This window comes from Tauraco erythrolophus, chromosome 23 (genome assembly GCF_009769465.1).
Source record: "Tauraco erythrolophus isolate bTauEry1 chromosome 23, bTauEry1.pri, whole genome shotgun sequence".
In the NCBI taxonomy this organism is placed as follows: domain Eukaryota; kingdom Metazoa; phylum Chordata; class Aves; order Musophagiformes; family Musophagidae; genus Tauraco; species Tauraco erythrolophus.
The window spans coordinates 9,033,544-9,057,397 of record NC_141487.1 but is presented as its reverse complement, the minus strand read 5'-3'; the positions used below and the strand labels follow the sequence as shown (position 1 = coordinate 9,057,397).

Sequence of the window (23,854 nt, the reverse complement as noted above, 5' to 3'; positions counted from 1 at the left end):
GAAAAACTAAGCCCTTTGAAGCACTGTCAGCTTTCCTTTATAAATTTGGCTAAAGACTAATTAACGTGTCATATTTTACTTGACCGAAGTACTAGGACGGGAAGGGCTATAAAGCAGATGAGTTGGAGAAGTGAATCACTCAGCTTCTCGCTCCCTATATAAAACACTAACACCAAGGATGCTGTTTCTTGCTGTTGTAGCCTCGCTCAAAACAAAGCCATCTTACTTAACAGGAAAGAAATCTCCTGTATTTTCATTATACCTAAATAAAACCTGTCTTATCTTGGTGATACCTTGTAATTAACCACCTAAGCCCATTTTCTTGAGCAAAGTGGGCCACAGGGCAAGGAGTTCAGAGGGTGAAGTTGGAAGAATATTAGATTTTGAGGCTTCCGTTACAAAATTTGAGCGCGTAGAAGAGATATGCCTTTTTGGACAGGTCACATATGGAGACCGTGTATTAGAACTTGCACATTACAAAGTATTGATGTTTTTTCCAGAAGTTCCAGCTGCATCTTTTTAGGCTCAAGACTTCTTCTGTCACCTCTGAATTCGTTGTGTCTCAACGTCTCACGATATGGTGTTTTTACAACTTCAGAACTACAAATGCCACTCCAAGCCCAGATTAAGCTGCCATCAGCTTTGTGCCCTCCCAGGGTACTCACCCAAGGTACCAGTGCAGAGACAGTTGTGTGTCCGAGGCTGCGGTTTGGTCTGGTGACTATCAAGGATCTGCTGCACGAGCTGTTCCACCGAGAACCCTGAACTGCTGTTTCCATTGCTGCATGTCCACTTAATGCCATGAACTGTGAAGAGTAAAACTTCCCATCAGAAACCTCAAAAACACAGAAATCATCAAAATCTGCCTAAAAAGAACAGCAGAAACCCATTCCTGCTGCCTTTTGTCAGAACTGAAGGAGACCTATAAAAAGTAAAACAATTTGGTTTTACTGTTGCTATTCTGTGCTCCTTGGTATCCATAGGCTTCCAAAAGCAATTCCTGGCTTAGATACATACAGAGGAAAAAAACCTCAGTAGAGCACCTTTCTCTATTTCAGTTTGCTGTTAACGGTGGCTCTCTAAGCAAGCCGAGAGATTGTAGGGACTACGTGAATAGCGCACGTAACCCTCATTAAAAACCTAAAAGCTACAAACCACTTGTGTTGCATTCAAGTAAAACAGTACAATTCCAAGGAGCATTTTAGAATCTTCTTCTGTCCAATATGAAACCAAAATTAGTTAGTTTTATAACAAAACCAGCAGCAAAAAATACGCCAGTATAACAGCAAATACAAACCTTTTGCCAGGTCTTCATAGTCAGATCCTGTCTGGAAGCTCTGAAGACTGACTCATTTTTTGGGAGTCACTAGCAGACACTGCAAGAGTTCCTCCTCAGACTTAGACAACTTTTTAGTAATTTGGGAAAAGGGACAGGAGGGTGATGTTGCACAACATGTTGCAAACTGAATTGCTGAAAACTTTGCAAACTGATTTGCAAACTGAAAACTCTTTCCTTGGGGAAATATAAATTTAAATAAGAATGCTAAACTGCATGCACATAAATTATTTGAATAAAGGTTTCCTCTCAGAATTTTTTAGATGCAGAATTGCACATAACAGCGATATTCTCAACCTGACTTACAAAGGAAATACCATTTATGAAATATTTTGTCTATAGTAACTGACTCAAAGCATTTTCTGGCTCCTTTAATGTCTCTCTCTAAGCGATTTATACATGCATATTATTTATTTATCCTTTGTGTGCACTAGAGCTCACTTGCAGATTTTGCAGAGTGCTAGTTGGCAGCAACATCATTTCCAAGATGTCCCCATGCCTGGCAGCTCAGGTCCAAAGAGCTGCTGCTTTCCCGGAGTGTCTTTGTCACACTCTAGCAAAGCATGTTGAATTCCAAAATCCTTAACCAGAATACACCAAATCAAAGGTAAAAGTTCCATGGGCTTCAACTTTGTAGGATTTAGCTCTAAATACACAGACCCCTGCGTGGTGAAGGTTCTTGACGTGAGGCCGCGAAATGCTGGCAAGAGCGCATGGGGCCGATAATCACCGTACAGCCAGAAGGATCCGCAGGCTCGGGAGCAACAAGCTGTAAGCTGCTTCGTGCGAGAAGATCGGAAGGAAACGAGGGCACAGTCATGACAGCTAATGACTGTTGTCAAAGAGGCGGGATATGGCGTGAATCTCCTGTTCTCCTCTTTGATGCTGCTCATTTAGTATGTCATAAGCAGCCGGTGGAACAGAGTTCCTGGATCTGCTCTGTGAAGCAGTTTTATTGCTTGTTTTTTTAATCACCTGTTGCTCCATTGCCTCATCACCCACTGATGTTTCTTTGCCTAACAGCATCTCTCACCTCAGTCAAGTTTTATATTACAGAATTTGTATTTATATTGCCTGGGCTGGATAACTTGCAGAAATATTGTAAATAAGGTTTACAAGTATTTTGCCTCACCTCACTATTTAAAGTGCTGCAGTTAGTTTAGTAATGAGTCCCTCTATGCTTGCTTGACAACCACGTTTATTGTTATCGTACCCAACAGATTTTGCTTTCTAGTACGTTCACAATTTTGAATTTCCTTGTAACACTCAGCATGTGTTATTATGTCTAAGTTTAAGTTTATATACACTTACCGCTTCAGCACCTCCACTCACATTCATTTTATTATTCTAGGTACGTTACTCTGTCACATGTGATGTTATGCCTAATAAGCGATGTTCAAACAGCAGTTTTGTAAGAAATCCATTGACAGGGAGATTAAAATGCAGTACCATATTTGGAATGCTTTCAGCTATACTATATAAAGTTACTGAACTGTAATTATTACTGAGAAACTTTGCACTAAGTTATTTCCAGTTACTTCAGAAGCACTTAGCTAAAGCGGTGAGCTCAGATACGTGCTGCTAGGTGTAGGATGTCGGTTTTACAGCAGTATGTCAGTTTGCTCCCTACTGCTGCTAAATCCTGTGATGAGCAGCATATTACAGGGGGCAAGTCTGGTAAGTGAATCATGTCTCATGGTTTGTGTATTCATGATGATAGTTCTTAAGTCTGAATCAAGCTGTGAGCTGGAGGCTAAGAAATAACGGACAGCTTTATAACTGGATACAAATAGTACCATGTCTATTATTTCCAGGTCCTTAGTATAACAAAGTCCCATCGTGGATCTGTTGCTGCTGAGGAAGGGTCCTTCTCCAGTCTTGCTCCAGCTGATCCTAAAGGGCTTCGGCTCCAGCTTCAGCTTCTGCCCACGTGGTGTGACTTTTTTTAGCACTTATGCTCCCCATGTGTTATGAAGGTTATAAAATAAAAAGCCAGTGAAGGGTGACAGTTGCAAAAAAAGAGTGTCTGGATGTCTAATGCAAATTACCCACTATCTTGGCACATCCAATACACAGATTTTCTCCCTTCCCCTTTTAAAGAAAAACCTCCTGTGAGCTGGTGAGTTGTTAGTACTGAATACCAAATACTATCAAGATGGCTTTTAACATGTCACGCTTGGCTTCCTGACATGTAATGAATCAGCATGAAAGGAGGTTTCTATACGGAACAAAGTGCATTATGAAAGGAAGGTTAATAAAAAGCATATACACACACATTGGTCTTCTTGTTTCTGAGTGGTTCAAAAAGTGAAACCACTGTAGAACTATGTTTGATTAAACATAGTCATAACATAAGAACACAAAAAAAAACCAAGGAAAAAAGATAGAAGCTTAACAGAAATTCTGGGAAGTATGTTAATCTGGATTTCTGTTCAGACTCCTCCTGCATTTCCTTATAATTTGTAACAAAAGCTGTGAACTGCTCCAAAACTTTCCTTTCCAGCGGTACCACAAACGGTCTAAAAGCTGCTGCATCACAGCAGCTGCGTATTCCTTGCCACGCACAGCGCCTGTAGCACCGAGGCAGCGGGGCTGCAGGGAATTACTGGTATTTCACTGGTTCCTTGAAGAGAAGTGAGGCTGGAGGAAGGTTCGCAATTCGGAGTGCTAATGCTGCTCCCAGCAGAAACACCTCCGACCTCTTTTTGTGAGAATGGGCTGACACCTTTCTTCTCTTTCTTTCCGTGTGAAGAAGAGACAATCAAAATGACCTCCCAGTACTGGCCCAGCAGCTCTGTGTTCATTAGCGCTGTCAGCACTTTGTCTGACCATCATGAGCAAAGAAATGATAAACGATCCAGATTACCAGCAAAAGGGCAGCTCAGAAGCCAAAGGAAACTTGCACGCAGAAAAATATGATTTTCCCAGGTTTATTACAACACCCTGGCTATTTCTGCCTTCCTCTGCTGCTGGTGGTACTCAGTCCTCCGCAACTAACAGGTCTGCAGTCTTGCAGATAGGTATCCTCCTCCTCCTCCCCATCGCCCCAAGCCTGCCTTGTTGTCTCACCTTCACTGTAGACTGAATCTATTTAAATGTGATTGTTTCGCCCTTTCTGAATGCTCTTAGACGTTCCTCGTTGCCACTTCATCCACTTTACGCTTCCTGTTTCTACTCCAAAGCTCTTGCTCTTCTGTATTGCATGGGTATGACACAGCTTAAACATATGTATCCATACACTACATAATGAAGCCATTGCCTAGACCCTGCAGGCTGCTCCTTCACCCCATTTTGACAACTAAGGGCTCGTCTTTTGTTTTTTCAGTAACAACGACAACATCTCCTCCATGGAACAGGTAAGTTGACAGATTGACATAGCTGGAATATTCGGAATAATCAAGATCAGGTTTCTGTTTGCCTCTCCCTCTTGACGTATCTCAGACAGCCCACTGCAAACCCTTGTGTCAGAGTCCTGCCCTTGGCCGCTCTGACCAACACAAAGCGCTTTAAAAAGCCTACGAGCACTGACCGCAGCAGGAGCGGGTCTTTTGTCCTACCGCCCTGCTGACTTCCTACATCCCGCTCCACCAACTGTTGACACTGGGAGGCTGTTTCCATGGCAATGGTCAATTGGAAATGGTGGCTTTGTCCCTTCAATTTTCACCGTGCTGGTGTTGACAGAAGTAAGGGCCTTGCTCCGATTTCTCAGGTTGGCTGGAGGAGAAATTCATACGCCCTCACGCAATTCAGCTTTGATTTTCCAGCCCTCCACTTCCACTCCTTACTGGTTACGAAGGAAAGCTTGCTGAGTCTCGCTTCTGGGGATGCAGAGGGGAAGAGGACCTGGCACATTCGATGCTTGTTCGTGACACTTCCTGAGTTTTAATGTAAGGACTTGTAAAGATGTTTCACTCTCAGCCATTCTTCAAAGAGAAGTCTTTCTTCCAAAAGGAGACCTTTCCTTGAAGGTTTGCTCAGATGCGATGGGATGCTTAACAGTGAGTAGGAAGCACACGCGGTTCAGTTACCCTTGGAGAGGACCAGTGGGATGCGACTCTTCTGAAGCCGCGAGCGACGAGGCTTCTGTGACTTCTATTTACAGCTAAAGCAATTTTTACCCGCAGCCACCTGAAGTTCAAGGCTGCTCACACATGAAAGAGCCGTGCAGAAGCCAACGCTCTCACAAGCCTGTACACGAGCTCACCTGTAACACGCAGGAAATCGTGCTGGGAGTTCTCGCCTTCAGTTCTCTCCGATCTGATTTGCTACGTGGCTCCGCCGCTGAGTTCCGCGGGCGCGTGTGGCATAACCAAAGCGCGAAGGTGCCCGTCTCCGGCCGAGCTCCGCTGTAGTCGGTACGTCAGGTCGGGCGGAGCCGTCCCACGCCTGGGGCAGCCCAGAGGGGCGAGCGCAGCTGCGGCCGCTCGCCCGGCCCGCCGGTGCCGCCCGGGCGCCCTCCGCCGCCCGCTCAAGGGCACCCGCCATCCTGCCCCGCGCCGCCAGGTGGCGCCAGCGGATAAGGAACGGGCGGCGGCGGCGGCGTCCCGGGCGGCGACGGACGGGACGGGGGGGGACGGGGGGGCCGCTGCCCGCCGGCGCGCACACACGGGGCTCCTGCAAGCCTAGCTCCGTTGGTTTTTTTTTCCCCCCCTCCATTTTTTTTTTTTAGCAAAAATCTTGCTGGGCGATTATTTGGGAAAAAAAAATTCTTCGTCAGCACAGCAGGTGAGGAAGCACGGCGCTTCCAGCACTTCTGTCGGGCCTCCAGCTCTTCCAGTGGCACGGCCTTGGAGTCGTCTCCATGGCTTCGCCATAGTCAGGTCTCGTTGCGTGGTCAGGAGCCATCCTCACCACACAGACAATCATTGTTTAACGTCTTGGTGGAGCCACCCAGAAGAGGACAGCCACCTTAGCAGATGCTCTAGTACTGCATCTTGACAGTTACTACAGCTGAACACTAACAGGGGAGACAAAATACTAAGGAAGAGCAGAAGGCAAAGGCTGGTGTGCCCATGGAGTCCTCAGAGAGGTTCTATAGTTGCTGCATCTGGTTTCATATTCAACTAGAGGGACAGGAAACTGGTTTAGCTTTCCTCAAGTTAATTTCCAGGACTGCTAACAGTGTGGTTCATACTGGATTACTATCAAAGCAGTTTCAGCTAGTGGGATGATTTCATTGTCATCTATCATAATGCAGCTGAAAGACTGCCCAAAGAGCCAGGAGAAACACAGTCACTAAGTGGAACTTTATTCTACAGTAGGCAAAACTCACCCAATGAGGGAAATCATGTTTCCTAAGGAGTGGCCCACACGGGCATGCGACACAAGCTCCTCTGGGCACATAAAGGCCAACATAGATCAAGAGGGAGAGGAAAGATGCATTTCTTGCACGTGACCCATGTTTAGAGCAGTGCATCTGCAGTGATGAAAGGGTTAAGGGACAAAAGGGTTGGTGAGAAGATGAGAAACTGTGCAGGTGGCCGATACTGGCTATGCAGCTATGATGAGAACGGGAGGTACTCAAAGCCTGAGCAGCCAGTGGTATATAAGAACCTACCTAGCACCTACTATTGAATTCTCTTTTTAATAAAAAACCACAGCCGGTTAGAGTAACATGTAAGCACTATTCCAGCAAAACTGGACATCTGCATTACTAAAACCAAACTCTTCTAAAGAATCTAAGTGACTTTTTACATGGAGGGCAGTTGGAACCAAGCTGGCAAGCTTCACTTTCCATGAGGGTCACTTTGTAGTCTGTACGAGACTAAATATAAAGACCCTTAAACACAATCACTGAAACTGAATATAAATTTAAGTCAAGATAAAAACACCCAACAACCCAATTCTTCAAACTGTACTAATGCCGGTTACTGCTATTTAAACTTTGTTCTGCACTACAAGCGTTTAACGCCTCTCCGGTCGCGACAATGCAGGGATGCAGTTTCAGGTCACCTCCAAGAGTCCCAGATCGTTTCATTTAGACGGACCGAACAGAGGGAACCCGTGACTCCAGGAAAGGCACGAGCTGCCCGTACCTACGCCTGTAATACGAGGTACCAAGTCTGACAGGTGCCACATGAAACCTCCGGTTTGCCCAGCTGCAGCTGCGTGCAGGCAGCACGAGCAGGAGCAATCAGTTTCCAAGCAGCAGAGGAATGAAAAAAGCTTTTTTTCTGAAGAAAGATAGCTCGTAATTATAGTGGACCTGAAACAAGGATTGCAACATAGCACCAGCTGTGAGCTTGTAACTCACACTTTGCCAGATGAGGGAAGAGAAAGCCAAAAGGGGATGATTTGGAGAAACCCCCAACATGAGCTGGCCCACAATTTGCTGATCATATGGAGTTTATATACAGAATTCTGCTGTGCTGGATTCTGCCACTGCATTTTGCTTTTACCACCAGATGCCTCTAAGGACATCTGCTAATCTGTTCAGAGAAATCTCAAAGCAAGACTCTAATGGGGCACAAGAGGGGGGAAAAGTTGAAAGCAATGCCAAACTGAGGCCCATTCTTCACACCAGGCATCCTGAAATGACTTACAGGTGTCTCAGACAACATTCCCTGCAGAATTTTCACGTATTGTCACTATTCATTTTCCACAAATGCCCCAAAAGGTTGCGTTCATCCAGAAGCAACACACGTGATGACCTTCCCAATTCAGACAACTAGTTAGGATGCCTACGACAGCCAGATTATTGCGGGCCTACCGTCAGCAGCAGGATGTTTCAGTGGAGGCTTTACAGCACTCCCTATGCTCCCTGGCCACTCTTACACCTCTAAGACAAGGTGCCCCATCTCCTAGCCTGGAAGGAGAGAGGGATCATCATGCTGGAGGTCACTAAGAGCATATCCAGGCCCTTCCAGGCTCATCCGCTTCAGTCTCAAGGACCGCCAAACTGAGGTCCAACAAGCCAACAGTGCTAGTCCGGACAGGACGATCGGGAGGTCAAGGATGTCCCAAGGTGAAGGCAGGTGACAAATATATCAGAACTAAACCAAAAACCCAAAGCCAGGAAAACTGAAGTCAGGCTGGTTGATTAATTAATTATTTACAGTCTCGACTCAGTTGGAGATGTTGAAAAAATCCCAAATCCTCAGAGCATCTGCAGTGAGTATTTTACCTTTCATGGATGTCCAGATGGGTTAATTTCAGTCTCCTAATTAGTTCAGAGACCAGCTATGTTAGAACAAGATAATGATGTTTCCATAACGCTCTCAGAGCTGTACAGCCAGCCCGAGAAGGTATTTTTTCATCTGTAACCACCAGTCATCACATTAGGGAAAACCATCGCTGAAGGCAGTTGAGAAGCTCTGGGTTCACAGAAGTCTACTGCAAGACCAGGACAGGAGGAGCCACCTCTCAGCAGCCCAGACCTCAGTGCTGCTCTGCTCTCAGAGGTGACACAGTCCAGCAGCCTGTGCTTATCCTGTGTTGCTCACCAACCTGGGCTGCAGCTCCAAGGATGCCATTGCATCTTCCACAGCCAGGAGGAAATGGCCTGCCTTTTGTAGGCAGGGTCTCAACCTTAGTTAATTAGTTAATTACATTCAGTTTCAATTCAAGCCAGCTGGGTAATAATAATTGGATGCCACAATTCCTCCTTTTTGTTTTACCAGTTTTTTGTTTTTAGAGGAAAGTAAAGGCTTTACAGTGAGCAGAGACCCAGTCCCTTCATTCCAACTCCAGCACACTTCCCTCCCATGAATATCACATTGGGGCTTGCAGCTTTACCTTCTTTACCAAAAGACTCTCGCTCCAGCTCTGGCTTCAGTGAGGGAGTCACAGTCCTCAGGGTCTCTCAGACATATCACATCGGGGTCACCAGATGTTGCTCACCAGCCTGGGCTGCAGCTCCAAGGATGCCATTGCATCTTCCACAGCCAGGAGGAAATGGCCCGCCTTTTGTAGGCAGGGTCTCAACCTTAGTTAATTAGTTAATTACATTCAGTTTCAATTCAAGCCAGCTGGGTAATAATAATTGGATGCCACAGTCCTGGACACCTGCTGAACGCTTGCTGAAGCCTGGACTGACTTTGGGATGGGGCAGCAGGGAAGGAAGAGGGAGGTGAGTGAATTATGGATGCAAGAAATGTGAGCAAACTCCCTGCCCGTCCCAGTCAGGGTCTCTCTGCATTTCAGGAAAAGCAGTTTGATGTATCTGTCTGGCTCAGACTCCCGGGCGATGCCTCTCTCCCTGCCAGCCATCTGCCACATCACTTTTGGTTCTCCAGGCACACGCGGCCAAGAGAACATGCTCCCAGCCTTTGGCTGCCACACCGCTGACTCTGCTCTCCCAGATTCTGATATAAAAGCTTTAATACCTGACAGAGATCAAAAGCTTTAATACCCAATTCCAGTCCAGGCTGAGCAGGACTTGAACAAACAGCACGTCAAGAACTGGACGCTGTCACTGGCCTTTGACCAAAAGAGGCGTTTTCCCCACAGGCAGAGCCAGTATCAGCTTCTCCTCCTAATTCTGAATGACATCACTGGTCCAAAACAGGATGCAAAAACCTCCCTGCAGGTACAGCATCTGGCCTCGGACCTCCACGCATGCCCTGGCTGTGTCATCGCTAACTCGTCTTAAACGTGAAATTCTCATGAAAAACGGCAACCAAGAAAACAAAAGAATCAACAAAAATCTCACACAGCTTCCAAGTCCAGAGGAATAAAACTAGCTGAACCGCAACAGTGAACAGTAAAAGGGTGAGACGGTCACTTCACCAACGACACCATGCATGACACTTTGATTAAGTCATCGACAAGTCTCCTTTAGGGCAGAGAAATTTGGAAACATCAGGAAAACTGTTAAGTCTGTGAAAGAATGTGATTAATGCAAAAATGTGATGAAACTAATGTGCTTGGCTCCAGAATTTCATGGCACACCCAATACTGGAACCAAATCTGATCGTTTCTTGGCGAGCAGTGCCCCTCTGTGCTCCCCAAACACGGTTATCCGTGTCCTCTTTGTTTTCTAGGTCTGATCAGAATCTAAAGCTTTTAGAATCTAAAGCTTTTATTTTAGCTATGTTTCTAAGGATGCGTTTCTCAGGATACATACCCATAAACAGAGATGCGTACATGCATACATACTCTGAATAATCATGCAGAATTCCACTCTTCCCTCCTGAGACATAAAAGAGCCAAGTGTTATTAAATTTACGGCGAGTTCGTTGTAGTTTTCACATAATTTTCTTGATGCACTGCAGATTTTTTAACAGGCTGCCACTTCCTCTCCTGTTTAATGCTAAGGTACTTGTCCAGTCTCAGCTACACCTTCAACATCCTGGATTTCTGCCTAAGGTTATCGGTCCCAGAGGCAATATTCTGTTTTAGCAAATGTGTCATTTTCTCTCTTCTCTTCTGCTCCTCTTCTGTCCTCCAACTTTGTGTGGAAAAGGAATACGTGTTGTGTCTAATCTTTCTTTCATTGCAGAAAGATGTTTGCGTGCACATCGGGACATATCCTCCAGGGGAAGACATACAGTATAACTGACGTGGACGTGAAAGAAAATTCCACGCTCCAAGGTGGATGCCGAGAGGTCCAAAGAACTGCCTGTTTGCAGAGCAAACTTCCCGATCGCTCTGCACACCTCAGCAGCCTTCTCTTTAGACTGCAAAGCTTAGGACAGTAGTAAACGACACCCACCCTGAAACACTGAGTGCCATGGAGTCCGTCTGTAAGCAAGAGCATCCTGTTCCAACCTGACACTGAACCACACAAACACGGGGGGAAACCTACCTGCTGGTACCACAAAGGCTCTTTGCAGTGAGCAGGCGCCTATAAACAGCGCCTGAAAATGCAAGACCATAGGTACAATCTTTTCCCAGTGTGTGGAGGGACCTTTTTGGGGACATGACCTTTTTTGGGACGGCCTGGGCGGCGCTCACACCACACATCCCAGAAGCGTTGAATGCTGAGAAGAAAGAAAGTACATGCAGATAGCAAGTTGAGTTTGACGGCGACAAATGACTCCTTCACAGGGGTGGCTAGTGGTAGTGCCAGACATCATACTCTAAATTAACCCTTCGTAAAGCAAAAGAGAAAGAGCCTCCAGATACTCACACATCGGTTTGAGCTGTCCGATGAGCTCCTCTTTTGTCCACTTTGCCCATTCCTTCTTGTCTGTGTTAATTGAGCACAAGATGGGGCCACACGGTTTCCCGCAGTCCTCGATGGCAGGGACGTTCAGGTAGTGCACCAACACGATGTCTGGGTTCTGCGGGGAGAGCAGGGTAGAAGTTATGTCATTGGGCCTCTCCCCTGCTCAGGGCTCTCTGCTTTTATCTTCCCAATTAAAACCACAACAGAAAGCATCGTAATTAGATCCCAGTATGCACCACATTTCCCCGAGATCAGAGCTGTTCTTTAAAAGAGGTGGCAAAAGGTGAGGCATGACGGAGTTTGCAGGCAGCTTCCCCCCATCTCGAGTGCCCTTCGCCTGCAGCTCTCCTGCTCCCCGGGGTGCTCGGGCTGACCCTTTCTCCCGACCCACGCAACACCAAATCCACACAAGAGTCCTGCAAACGCCCATCGTAACCAATGCCAGGCAACGTGCTTTGGTTTAAGGGACCTGCGCTCTGTCTGGGCCAATGCTTTCATCAGTTCTGGTCTGGGCTGTTTCGAACACACGGAAATTCACCCAAGAACATCAGCAACAGCCACGCTTTGTGTATACGGCGGCGGAAAGAGGGAAGGAAGAGCTGAGGAAGCTCCTGAACAGTACGATGGAGAGCCCCAAGGACAGGCTCTTTTCAGACAAGCCCAGAATTTCTTGTCTTTTGGAGACCCTGCAGCTTTGTGACAGCCACAGCGAGCTGCAGAAGGTTGGGACCGAAGAGACCACATCCTTTGCAGAACAACCGCGAGGCGCTTGCTCCCGCAGGGCTGCGCGACGCTGCGCTCCCTCCCCGAGCACCTTTGCGCGGGGGCTGCGAGAGGGGGTGCCACACCGCCGCCACGCACTGCAGCACCGTCCCCCTGACCGACGCTTCGAGTAGGAGCTGAGCGGCATGTTACCGCCCCGCCAGCAAATGAATCCTCTCAACAGCAGCAACAGAAACAACTCTGCTCGTTTCCCAACAGCATCCCAGGCAGATCGTACAATAGATAGGGGAAAGAAATCAGCTTCTCAATCTTGTTATTATGTCTTTACTCCTAAGTTCACAAACTTTAATGACTGCTTAGGAATTATTTATACAAATAAATAGGATAATGGTGTAATTAAAACTCTAATGTTTCATTAATGCTGTTAGAGCCCTGTTCTGAGGTGGAGAAGGAACACAAGCCACCACTCGTTTGCAAAGGTTGTGCTAATGCGAGCACTTGCTTACAAAACCCGCAGAGGGCTGGAGCAGCACGTGGACACCCGCACCGAGGAACGACCTGCGGAAGGTAACTTCTGCCAGCCAAAACGCAGTGCTGAGGCACGGCAGGCTGGGCAGCTGCCCCTGAGCCAGCCCAGGGCAGGGGCAGGGCAGTGCCTGTGCGGGGAGCATCCTGCGCGTCCCCGAGATGAGAGGGCAGCTGGTCACATCTCCCAGCTCCTCAAGGCTTGCTGGCATGGCACTGGCAGCTGAAAGGGCCACCGCTTCACGTGGTGCCCGCGTACAGCAGCGTGACGAGCAGAGCAGCCCGCAGAGCATGCCCTCCCTCCGTCCCCATCCCCAGCACGCTGGTACTCAGCAGGGCTGCAGTATCCTGATGCATCCCTCTGTGCGGAGGAGAAGCTCTCTCAAGTTAGAAAGCCATGCAAGCAGGAACTTGCATTTTTTCCCCTCTATCGACGAAAACTGCAAGTGGAAGATTTTCAGTGAAGATTCTGCTAGATTGCAGCATCAAATTCTTGCAGCCTGTGTTAAAAAGGGTTGCATTGCACAGGGAAGAGGCAAGGAAACCTAATAAGGAATCGCTAACAACTTATTTTGGAGCAGTTTTGAAAAGTACTAGAGCACAGAAAACCACCGGCTCTTCTATTCCCGAGGTTCTCCTGGAGACAAACGATCGGACCTTTTATGTTCAATTTTTCCACGTTCAAAACTTTCCGCTTCAGAGGGCACATCTGCCCCAGACAAGAGGCAGCCAGAGGACGACACGTTAAAACACCGTATCCTCTCCACACCACGCTGCAAATCCCCAGGTCGCCAGGGAAAAGGGAGCCGTGTTTTCCTTTCAGCCTTTAAAGGCGACGGAGGTGACAGCTGGGCTCCCGGGGAGGGGAGTTAGCCGGGTGGCTGGGTGGCCGAGTGGCTTCCAACACAGGCGATGGTGCTGCTTGGCACCGGGGAGGGGACGAAGGGGAGATCTGAAATATCATGGTCCTCCTGTGTAACTCAGAAAAGATTCAGATAATAAAAATTATTACCTATACACCCAAAGAGCGTCCATCAGCTAATTTACTGTAATTAGTGGTTTAGATGATGAAGTAATAAAAAGTAATATGCTTCAGAGATTTTGTGTAAAGACACCTCTCGCTCTCAGAGAAGCTTCAAAGAAGAGAGCAAGGACGCGCTGCCGCGACAGCACTGGGCGACTCGGCAGTTCTGCAGATGCTTCTTCCTTCGTTTTGGATAAACTGTATTTTTCACAGCCCACTCATGCCTGTTGGTCGCCAGGCACGTCGGGACGACACAGCTTCCCAGCTTCATTGCAGCAGGAGCAAGTGGAACCTCAGCAGTGAGCTGGCACTGGAATCCACGCTTTTCACAAATAAAAGCATATAAAATAAAGACAAAACCAGTGGGTTTGTTCCTTATGTCTATGTCTAAAAGTTGACCTCAGATGGGCAAGTCTCATCAATGCCAATCTACCTTAGCAAACTGAAATGTTTTGACACAAATTAAGAGAATACGTATGTTTTGGAAAACTCTGAATCAGTAGAGAATCCCGATTTCTTTGTGGAGACCGCACAGTGGAACAAGAGAGATGTGAAAGACTAAAAGAAAAACCACCACTGTAACTTCCATGTGGGAAACGTGCCACGGCACAAGCCCTTCTCTGGGTGGCAGGGAGGTCCTACAGGCAACCCCGGGCTGGGCCGCAGACGGCTCTGGAAACGTGCCCGTCGGAAAGCTGCCCGTAATTTCGACGTCCGGAGCCTCTGCAGAGCCGCTCTGCTTCCCGCGCTCCCCAGTCAACGTCACCGCCGTCCCTCCCTGACCCGGGCGAGCCTCCTTGGCACACTGCTCCACGGGCAGAGTCTCCTTCGGTCGGTGGAGCCATTTGTTGCACTATCCCTGATGCCATAGGGTAAGCAGCAGACGGCGCAAGAAGTGGTTAAAAAAACCCACAAAAAGCTGTTAGTTTTGATAAAGAAAAAAATGCAGCTGCAACATCTGTCTGACTCTTGTTTGCAGCTTCATCAGCACTAAGTGGTCAATAAATCAGACTGGCATGGTGTTACGTTTCTTCCGTGGCTTAACCATTAATCTAGTGCCAGTTCCCATGAAAAATGAAGGAGAAAAAACCTATGTGATAGTGAAAGTGTATACATTATCCAGAAAGTAATAATAGCACATAATGGCACGGCAGACCTCCCTCCCGGCACGACGCGGAGCCGCGACGCAGCCTCCCCGTGCTACCCACTGCACCCCACTTCAACTCGCCACGTAAATCAGGCATTGTTTGTTCCACCAGCCCACTCCACGCTGGTATTTGCCATGAGCAGAAACACGAAGCTGAAACAAGCCGCGCTGCTCCAGCTCCCAGCTGCGGCGGGCGGGAAGGCGGCCCGCAAGGGGCTGATGGGCGCTCGGACGAAGGGGCGGCAGGGACCGCCGGCACGACGAGCCGGCGCGGCCACGGGGGAAACCGTCGTCTTGTCCCAGCAACCGCGTGCTGCGCGCTCACTGCGGACTGCGGCCGCCCCCCCACCGACAGGGACCTCTCCCTTCTTGGGCAGAGAAGGATGATCCCAAGAGACCTCTCCCTTCTTGCCGTCCCCATCCCAAAGCTTTTTTGTTCTGTTGTTGCTGTGTGGTTGTTTTGTTTTGTTTTGTTTTGTTTTTTAAAGCAAAAAATCAAATCCATTTCTGGCCAGCTTTCGGCTGCTCAGCAACAGTGTCAGCTCAAGGCTAAACCTCAGTGGCGGGGGCTTCCAAATCACCCATGACCACGGCTGAAGATATTTTATTTGGAAAAATACCTCTGAGCTGCAAGTTTTGCATTTGCACTCCCTGCTGGACGGATGAAAGGGAGTCAGCCGTCATCCTCAGGGACAATGAGCATCAGTGAATTTAATCCCAGCCCCCTGCAAGGAAATGATCCCCAAATACAGCCCCGGGAGCCACAGCCACCGGTGCTGCTGCGCGGTGCAGCCGGCCGCCCGGGCTTTCGCTGCATACCCGTGTTATTTCTGTTCTGTCGAACTTGCAAAGTACCATGCATTATTGAAAACGTGGAAGGTGAAACCAGCCTCTTCTGGCCCTAATGGCTAAACCACAAAGCAAAAGGGCAGAAGGAGCAGAGGAGCGTGGCAGGGGGATGAGAGGTGGCTCCTGTGCCCCCGCTCCCTCTGCTTTCACCCCCAAAATTATACAAGGTTTTTTCTTTTCTGACAGCTATTAATTCACAAGATTTACCTTGTACTCTTCAAACCATCCAAAAGGTTGAAAAGGAATCTCAGCTTTCTGGGAACGTAATTTGCATCCGTCGCTGTGGGGTGGCTGGATTAATACCTAACAGATTATCACCCAGAAAAAGATAATACGAGCAGGTTTCTGTGGTTACGCAATGCCTCAGTACCCACAGGTAACTTGGAGACATGTACTGGGAGCGTTCTTGCATCATCTACGTATTACCTAAAAACCAACCAAGGAATAAAAATCACTCCCAAACACACGGAGGTGCAGATGACAGATTCTCTTGCTATTTATAGCGGTGCCTATCTGCAGAGTTTCCTCCAGATTTTTAACAGTCTGAGAGTGGAGCCTGCGACACCTCAAGCACCAGGCACAGATACACAACATGGACACAGAAGTAGTGGGATTTTTTCCTTTCTGGAGACTAAACGCTAGCTGTGGACGAGATTACTGGTTTGAATCCCAGCAATTCCTTTATCTTTGAACTAATTTCTAATTGAGGTCATGCCTCAGAACTCAACCTGGCGGCTGACACGTTGGAATATATTAATCTTTCACAGCAACAGCAAAGACCAAAAAAATCTAACATTGATTTTAAATGCACAACCCAATGCCTTAAGTTGGCTCAAGGTGGGCATGTTTAATTAAGGAGAATGAGGCAATTAACAAACACGCAGCACAGCCCTGGCACCCGAGAGTTGCAGCACTGGAGCACCTGGCAGAGAGGGGCACCCCTGAGCCCACGGCAAAAGCCGAACTCGTGCTGTGGAGCTGGACCCCGTTGTGCTGGGAAATCCATTTTAGCCTGTAGAGCTCTCCCAATTAATTTCTCATCCTATGCCTCCAGCGGCACGAAAGACCTGGTGGAACTTATTTCCCTTCAAAAGCTTCCTCAGAAGGAGAGAACACCCAGGGTCAGCCAGGCAGACAGAGACGTCAGTGCATATATGGTTTTAAACCTGATATGTGCCGGCTCCAGAGCAGTTCTCAGCGTCATTGTCCTTGTCCAGGCGCAGGAGCGGCAGGTCCCTCTGGAGCGGTGGCCGTCCTCTCCATTTCCTCCATCGCCACGTCCTGGCCGTGTCTGCAGTCGCAGGATTTACACCCTATCAATCCACAACTCCAAACCAGAGTCATTTTCCCATTTTTTTTTTCAGCGCAAAGCCCTCTGAGATTTTTTTGTTTGTTTAAATCCACTGATTTTTGAGACAAGAGACTGGTGACAGGCTGATACAGCTCCACATACTGCGAACAAGGGAACAACAAATTGTGAAGGGCTCGCAAGCTAAAAAATGATTTTGACCCTCGTGTAATTATAAGAACGAGATTTCCTGCAATTGTTTTAAAGGGAATCAAGATTTAATAAGGCTTTATAACATGCTCCCCAGTTCCTCTTCAATACCTCGGTAAGGGAAGATAAAGCATAATCACGAAAGTAATTGTACTCTGTTCTATGTTTCACGTCTCAAAAGAACGATGAGGGGGTACGGAGCCACAGCAGGACGGGGTTTGGATTAAAAAAATACAGGTTTTCCTCTTGTTGCTTTCTGTTTTATTCCTTCCTTATCTTTCTTCTTCCTCCTGCGGCTCCTGGTGTCCCTCGATAACCCGTACATTTCTCCCGATAACAGACGCCAGGCGGATCCCCGCGGCTGCTCGGGAGCACTGCTCCTGGGGCGCTGCACCAGCTCGCAGCGAGCGGCCTCGGCGGAAACGCTGACCCGTTCTCCACGTGCTACCGGTGACACCTGAATGCAGACAGGAGTGAGCCCCGTCCCGAGCACCTTCTCCTCTAGCCCCGCAGAAGCATCGCCCGTGGCTGATCTCCAGCAGAGCCGCATGCAGAGGATGCTGCCAGATGGTCTTGGGAGAAGGCAGCAGGGGAGCAGAAACATTCCTGGAGCCCTTTTCTCACCCTTAAAAGAAAGGTCCAGGGGGTGTTCAGGATTTAGTGGTACAGGTGGTTTTGTTTGAATTGCCCCAAGACAATCCCAGAAATGAGCAAGGTCCCATCCAGGGAAAGCTAGGAGATCTCTGAATAAGCTTTTCCTTGTGTGTGAGCCTGGCAGTAATCCGGTGGGGTTACGAACAGCACACGGATCAGCCCGGTCATCACCGGGCAGTATTCAAACAGTGCAGGCAGCAAAGTAAGAGTCCTGATATAGAACAAATACCAAATACTTACTAATACATCATCAAATGTGATCTATTTGAAGGTATTTTGTATACAAAGAGCTGCCTCTGAATACTCCTGGGGATCACGTTTATTTTATATGTGCTTTGAAAGACACAGAAAAATACAGCGCTGTAATTTCTGGCCTCCAAAGTTCCAGAAAGAAATTGATTTCCAAGTTGCTTATTATCTTTCACGGCAACGTGTCTCACGCTGGTAAAAGGTCTAACAGAAGGATGGTACCGCACGACTAGAAGCCTGCAGCAGAATAAAACAAAAGGCACTTCTCTTTCTCACGCAGGTATTATTCTTCCGGACAATGGAAATTTCTTTTCATCTGTGTCGCTGCTCCCAGCTGGAAGCTTTAACTTACACGGGCGGCTGACAGGGACAAGATAATTCTGCCATGAGCTGGGACTGCTTTTGTTTATCTAGAAAAACCCAGCGGAGCCAGTGGTGCTGACGCAGAAGTCCTATGTCCTGGTGCTTGGGGACAGAAGCGTGGCAGGAAAATCTCCTGTCCTGCCTATTGCTCTGGAGCAACAAGCCCACCAGAGACCACGAGAGCCCGGGAAGGGCTGAAGAGCCCCAAGTGTCCAGTACCTGAACGCTGATGGCGTTGGCAGTGCCCTGCACGGAGGACATCGCACAGCAGCACATCCCTCTGCTGCAGGACCGGCCACCGTGGCACTGCTCCGTGCTGTCCCACAGAGGAACCTGCGAAGGGGTCTCCTGGAGAACGGCGGCGGGCTTCAGGCTTCCAGCCACAGGGCAAGGCAGAGGAGCTGGAGGAGCAAAAGCTGCTCTTACCTCTTTCAAACCCGTGGTTTCTACTGTTTTCCACTCTGTCCTTTCTGACAGCACAGCAGGATTCTTGAAAGACCAGCCTGAGACTTCGGTGGCTGTTGAACAGTCAGCCACAGGAGGTGCCTGGGCAGCTGACTCAGCTTAACAGCCTTCTACAGCTGAGCTGTCGCTCACGTACAAAAACGTAACCACGATAAAAGCGTGCAGAAAAAATCCAAGGACAGCAACTTGCCCTACTTCAGCTTGCTTAGAGATATCCTTCCTTAATACATACCCTGCCCACGAAAATCATGCGATAATGGCGATGGACGCGTTTAACCCAGCTGCTGCATCTGGTTATCGATCGCTTTTTAGGGGAGACAAATTTGCCATGGAAATCAAAGCACCTTCTCCTCCTCCCTTCTGTCACTTGCCCTCTCCAGCTGTCCAAGGTTTTACAACTCATTCCACAAAAGTCTTGAGGTTCTTCAAATGATAACTCTGAGGGCAAGGTTTCCTTGGGTTTGAACTCCTACGAGGCACTCTTCCCGAGAAACGAGGCTTATTACAGACATAAAAATTTCTTGCCCTACTGCAGATAGATTGCTACACCAACGCGCCACCTCTGAAGACCGACGCTTAAGCAGTGTCTCCGTGTTTTGTTATGTTAAACCTGCATATTGCAACCGTTTCCAGACTAGTATAATTTCTTCTGCACGTAAAGCAGTGCAGAGGAGACAATCAAAGCCATCTTACATTTCAAAGTGTCCTACACTTGAATGGTGCTTTTCATTTCCAGAACATCTCAAAGAATTTGCTGAACGATACGGCCAAAGTTGCACTGAGATTACTTGACTTGATGGCAAAACACAGCTCTTCCTCGGGTGAAACACAGCAAACGCTGGAGAGCGCGGGAATGTGTCGGCAGGGAACCTTGCGGCCACTGACGCCGCAGGCAGCGCGGAGCTCTGCCCCGCAGGTGCGTTATGCCACGCTATCCGTGCCAACACGAACCCGGCCGTGCCAAATCGGCACGTGCAAACGTAAACACCCGGCTATCGGGTATGACGTGACGGTGCCAGCCTCTGCGCCGACCGTCACCCTGCAAAAGATCCGCGACTGCATTCAGGCTGTTCTTCCCCAACACGCGTGCGCCAGAGATCCCTCAGCTGACATTTTTATTTTCTTAATCCTGAAGTACAGAAACTCTTCTCCCTCTTTCCATTTTTGTTGCAACCTTTACACGGGAATTCTGTCGTTGCATTTCAAAGGGGCTCAGACAGAGCTAAGCAAAAAACACTTCCATCCTCATCACCTTCCAGAAATGCCAGCATTATAAAGCGTGCCCCAAGTGGCTTCTATCCTCTTCCAGCTCACCCAAGTCAGAGACGCAGCAATAGCTGGTCTGAAAGAAGAAGAAATTTTAATTTCAAAGCTCCGCTGACATTCGCCAAGCGCTTTCAAAGTTTGCCCCAACGGAACGCACTGCTGCAAGCTCTGGTCTGCATGCAGATGGTGCAAGTTGGTGCCCTCATGTGTTGATGGCGGTTTGCCTCAACGGCACTATTAACTCTTCAATATTAATGCATTTCTGTGAATTAAAAACAGTCCAACGTGTACCTGGAGATACCTCAGTTTTTTGTTGTAGGTGGACCAAGTAACAGGAAGCTGACGTTCCCGAATTCCACACGAGAAAACCCCAGGAGACGTACCCAGAGCTCGCCATCAGCGCTCCTCCCCGAGACGCGCTGTTCCTCGGCACGGCTCCTGAAGCTTTGTCAAGCACTAAGTTATTTTGATATGTATGCAAATGCGGCAAAATCACTTGCAAGCCGATTGCCCCTCGAAACCCGTGTGTACTCCCTGCATCAGCAGCATGCTGGCGTCAGGACGCCAGAGTGGAGGGTGTCGGACTACGGACGCACCTCGGGGTCCGCGGGAGATGGAGAAGAGCAGCAGCTTGGCCCCTGCCGGGGTGCTGCGGGCTGACAGCAGCTCCCACGGCGTCCTGGAGCCAGCGCTGTGCTGAGTGTCCGGCTCGGCCCGCTTCTGCTGTGGCTTCCTGTGGCCAGCAGCCACGCGGCTGCGGGACCCAGCCCCACCTCGCGTCAGGCACGACGCCCTCTGCTATAACGCGACTACCTGTTATTTCTGGCTGGCATCCGGACTGGGGGAACGGCTCCGATAAGCCTGACGGGGCTGTGCTCCCCCTTGCAGCACGTGTCACACCTTCCCCTGACCGGGACACGGCGTGCACCAGCCCCGGCCCCTTCCCACGGATCCACACGGCACAGCCAGCGCAGAGGACAGGCTCCTGCCTGGAAAGGACACAAGCACGACCTTGGTGCCTGCCTGGAGGAACAGGAGATAAACGCTATTTAATGTTCCACGCAGCCTATGTGGTACATGGTAAGCTGACGAGTTCTTTTTATTTTCACTCTTTGCTCTTGCTCTGAGGGCTTTGTCATTTATAGCTGCTTTAAATTTGTTACTTTTGGTATTGGTGACTGGTAATACAATTCCTGGAGGAAGAACATCAATAACCTTCAAAACACTTTTGTAATGTTGGCTTTGATAGTCTTGCAACGTTTTTTGTTCCTATGGCACAGCCCTTATGACACTGCTATATAGCATATAGGTTCTTCATTGAAGGTTTTGTTGTGCCTGGATAACCTTTCCAGACAGGAGTACCACTGGTGCCAGGAAATTCAAAGTTCTGCTCCCGTGGTACATGTTTGAGACAGACTCCAAGTTTACTTTGCATTGGACACGACTCATAGAGACACGAGAGTCCAAATAAAAGACGCATGGGGAGGTCAGGAAGATGGGGGCTTTCTCCTGGGCAGAGATGGGCAGATACCTGGGACATGTCAAACCGCCATGTCAAAGACACGCAGGACTCCCGTTCTCACCACGGTTGCTGGATTTTCCTTGTTAGGCACAGCATTCTAAAAAGGACTCACAGCCGCCAGCTGAGAACTGACACAGCACTTCAGACTGGAAACATCAAACTCTAAGGCAAAAAAAAACAAGTACCAGACTTGAATTTCTTCTGAATTGCAAGAAAAGGATTATTAGACACCCTCTTTCTTCTTCACTATCGCTCAGAAGCCACGAGCTTCCCCAGACAGAGAAGATTAACAAACAGAGATTAGCATCCGAGAGCTCCTGCTGTAGGCTGTCAGACTGAGCCCAGCTCTCCAGGCCTCCTGTATACATAATTCCAGACTCCCCAGCGGATGCCTTGAAATCTTGAAAGGGAACGTGAACCCCTCAGTGCCGCCGTGCAGCTCGGAGGGGCTGCGCTGACCTGCTGAGGAGTGCGGAGCTCTTTCCTTAGCAGACCTCTCCAAGGACTCCGAGTCCTTTCCAGCCATGTAGGCGTTATCTGTTTTTTTAGGGGGATGCTCTGATATCGTCTGACAATCAGATTTTGTTTCTCCATTTCACGAGAGAGCACACACAGAACCACTCCTGGGTGGGACAGACAGCCGATGCAACTCTGCACTCAAAGGAGGAGCACGCGTTCCTCCCGGCTCCTCCTGGCCCCAAACCAGTCTCTCCTTCCCAGAGACATCTTTCATATCCTGGGAGAAAAGGAGGGGAACCTGGGGAGCGAGCCCAGTCCTGCCTCGGACTGCCCAGGCAGAACTACCAACCTGGCTGCTAACTAGACACGTTGTTATTATTACTAGTGACAAACAGGAGGGTACTACCACCTGGCTAGGGCAGAGCAAACTGCCCTTCAGCCCAACCCCTCGGTCCCGAACCCACTGCACGGGCGCAGCCCAGTCATCTCCTGGCAGATGACAGGGCGCTGGTGACCTCGAAGCTGTTACTTAAGCAGACGGTGAGCTTTGTTTAGCCCTTGGCTCAGGCTGAGCAGATGACGGATGCCAACACTATGACCAATTAGAATTTGAAGTAGTGAGAGCAAATTTATCAGGTGAGTGTTAGGAGATGGGGCACATGAGAGTTACAAACTTCTTTGGCAACTCCATGGCAGCATCTTGCTTTGTTCCTTCGGAGACTTTTCCCGGTCTTTTTATTTCACAGGATGCTCTAATAACAAGAGCGAAGTTTTGGCAATGTCTCCTGAAGAATACGACAAATAGCAATGTATTTGCTGTTACATGCAGAAATTATTTTCTTTTTTTTTTTTTTAAATTTACTCATCAAAAGTGCCTATGAACTAGAGATATTTTATAAATTGAGTGCTGCTGCCTGTGGTGTGCACTCACGCTAGTAAAAGAAAAGAACATACACTGCCAACAACATTGGACAGTTTACAAAATATGAAAAGGCAGGGAAGCTGCTCAGCTTCAGTAACGGATGCAGACTATTACACACAGCATGCCGTTACTCATTTTACCCATCAGCTGCTTGACCCAGCTACATTCACTGGTATCTTCTGAGACATCCCAAAAAAGCAGCAGTAGTCAGAACATCCAGTGCCAGACATGAGAATAATTAAAGTTTAACACGAGCACTTTCAACTTTGTAAATGCTAGGGAAAGTGAGTGCAGATCAAAGGGTGTGGGCCTTTTTTCAGCTTAGGCATTGGAGCATCTAAAGTGGCATCTAAGAAACAGGTAACTCCAAGGAACAAACAGCTTATGAAAGAGTCCTTGAAATCCCAGAAACGGCAATGTTCCCCACTATCCAGACTCAGCGTGCTCCGTGCATTTCCAAATCTACTGCTTTTTCATTTTTTTTCCTGGCTGCACAGAACATGGATGAGGAATGGAGACCGTTGTCTTACTGTCCTTTGAAAAACAATAGACCAGTTTTACTTCTTCAGCTTGCACACCTCAGCCCTTGACCTTCATCATCAGACAGCGTTTCTCACATGGAGTCACAACCCTTTCAATACTACAAAGAAGTATTAGAATAGAATATTATTAGTAGTACTATTAATTTGTATTAATAGCTAGAAATGCCTCCCCTGCAGGCGTGGGACACGGAGGAGAACGAGC

At 48.4% G+C, this 23,854-nt stretch overlaps 1 protein-coding gene across 5 annotated transcripts in view; it reads right to left on the bottom strand.

Annotated features, from left to right (window-relative positions):
• CAMTA1 (calmodulin binding transcription activator 1) overlaps positions 1-23,854 on the bottom strand; it is a 278,929-nt gene that overhangs the window by 51,486 nt on the left and 203,589 nt on the right. For all 5 annotated transcript variants that reach the window (XM_086625664.1, XM_086625663.1, XM_086625665.1 and 2 more), the window contains 2 exons: positions 11,406-11,559; positions 666-806 (listed from right to left, as the gene is read on the bottom strand). In XM_086625664.1, the coding sequence (XP_086481790.1) occupies positions 666-806; positions 11,406-11,559 (295 nt within the window). The remainder of the gene's footprint in view (positions 1-665; positions 807-11,405; positions 11,560-23,854) is intronic.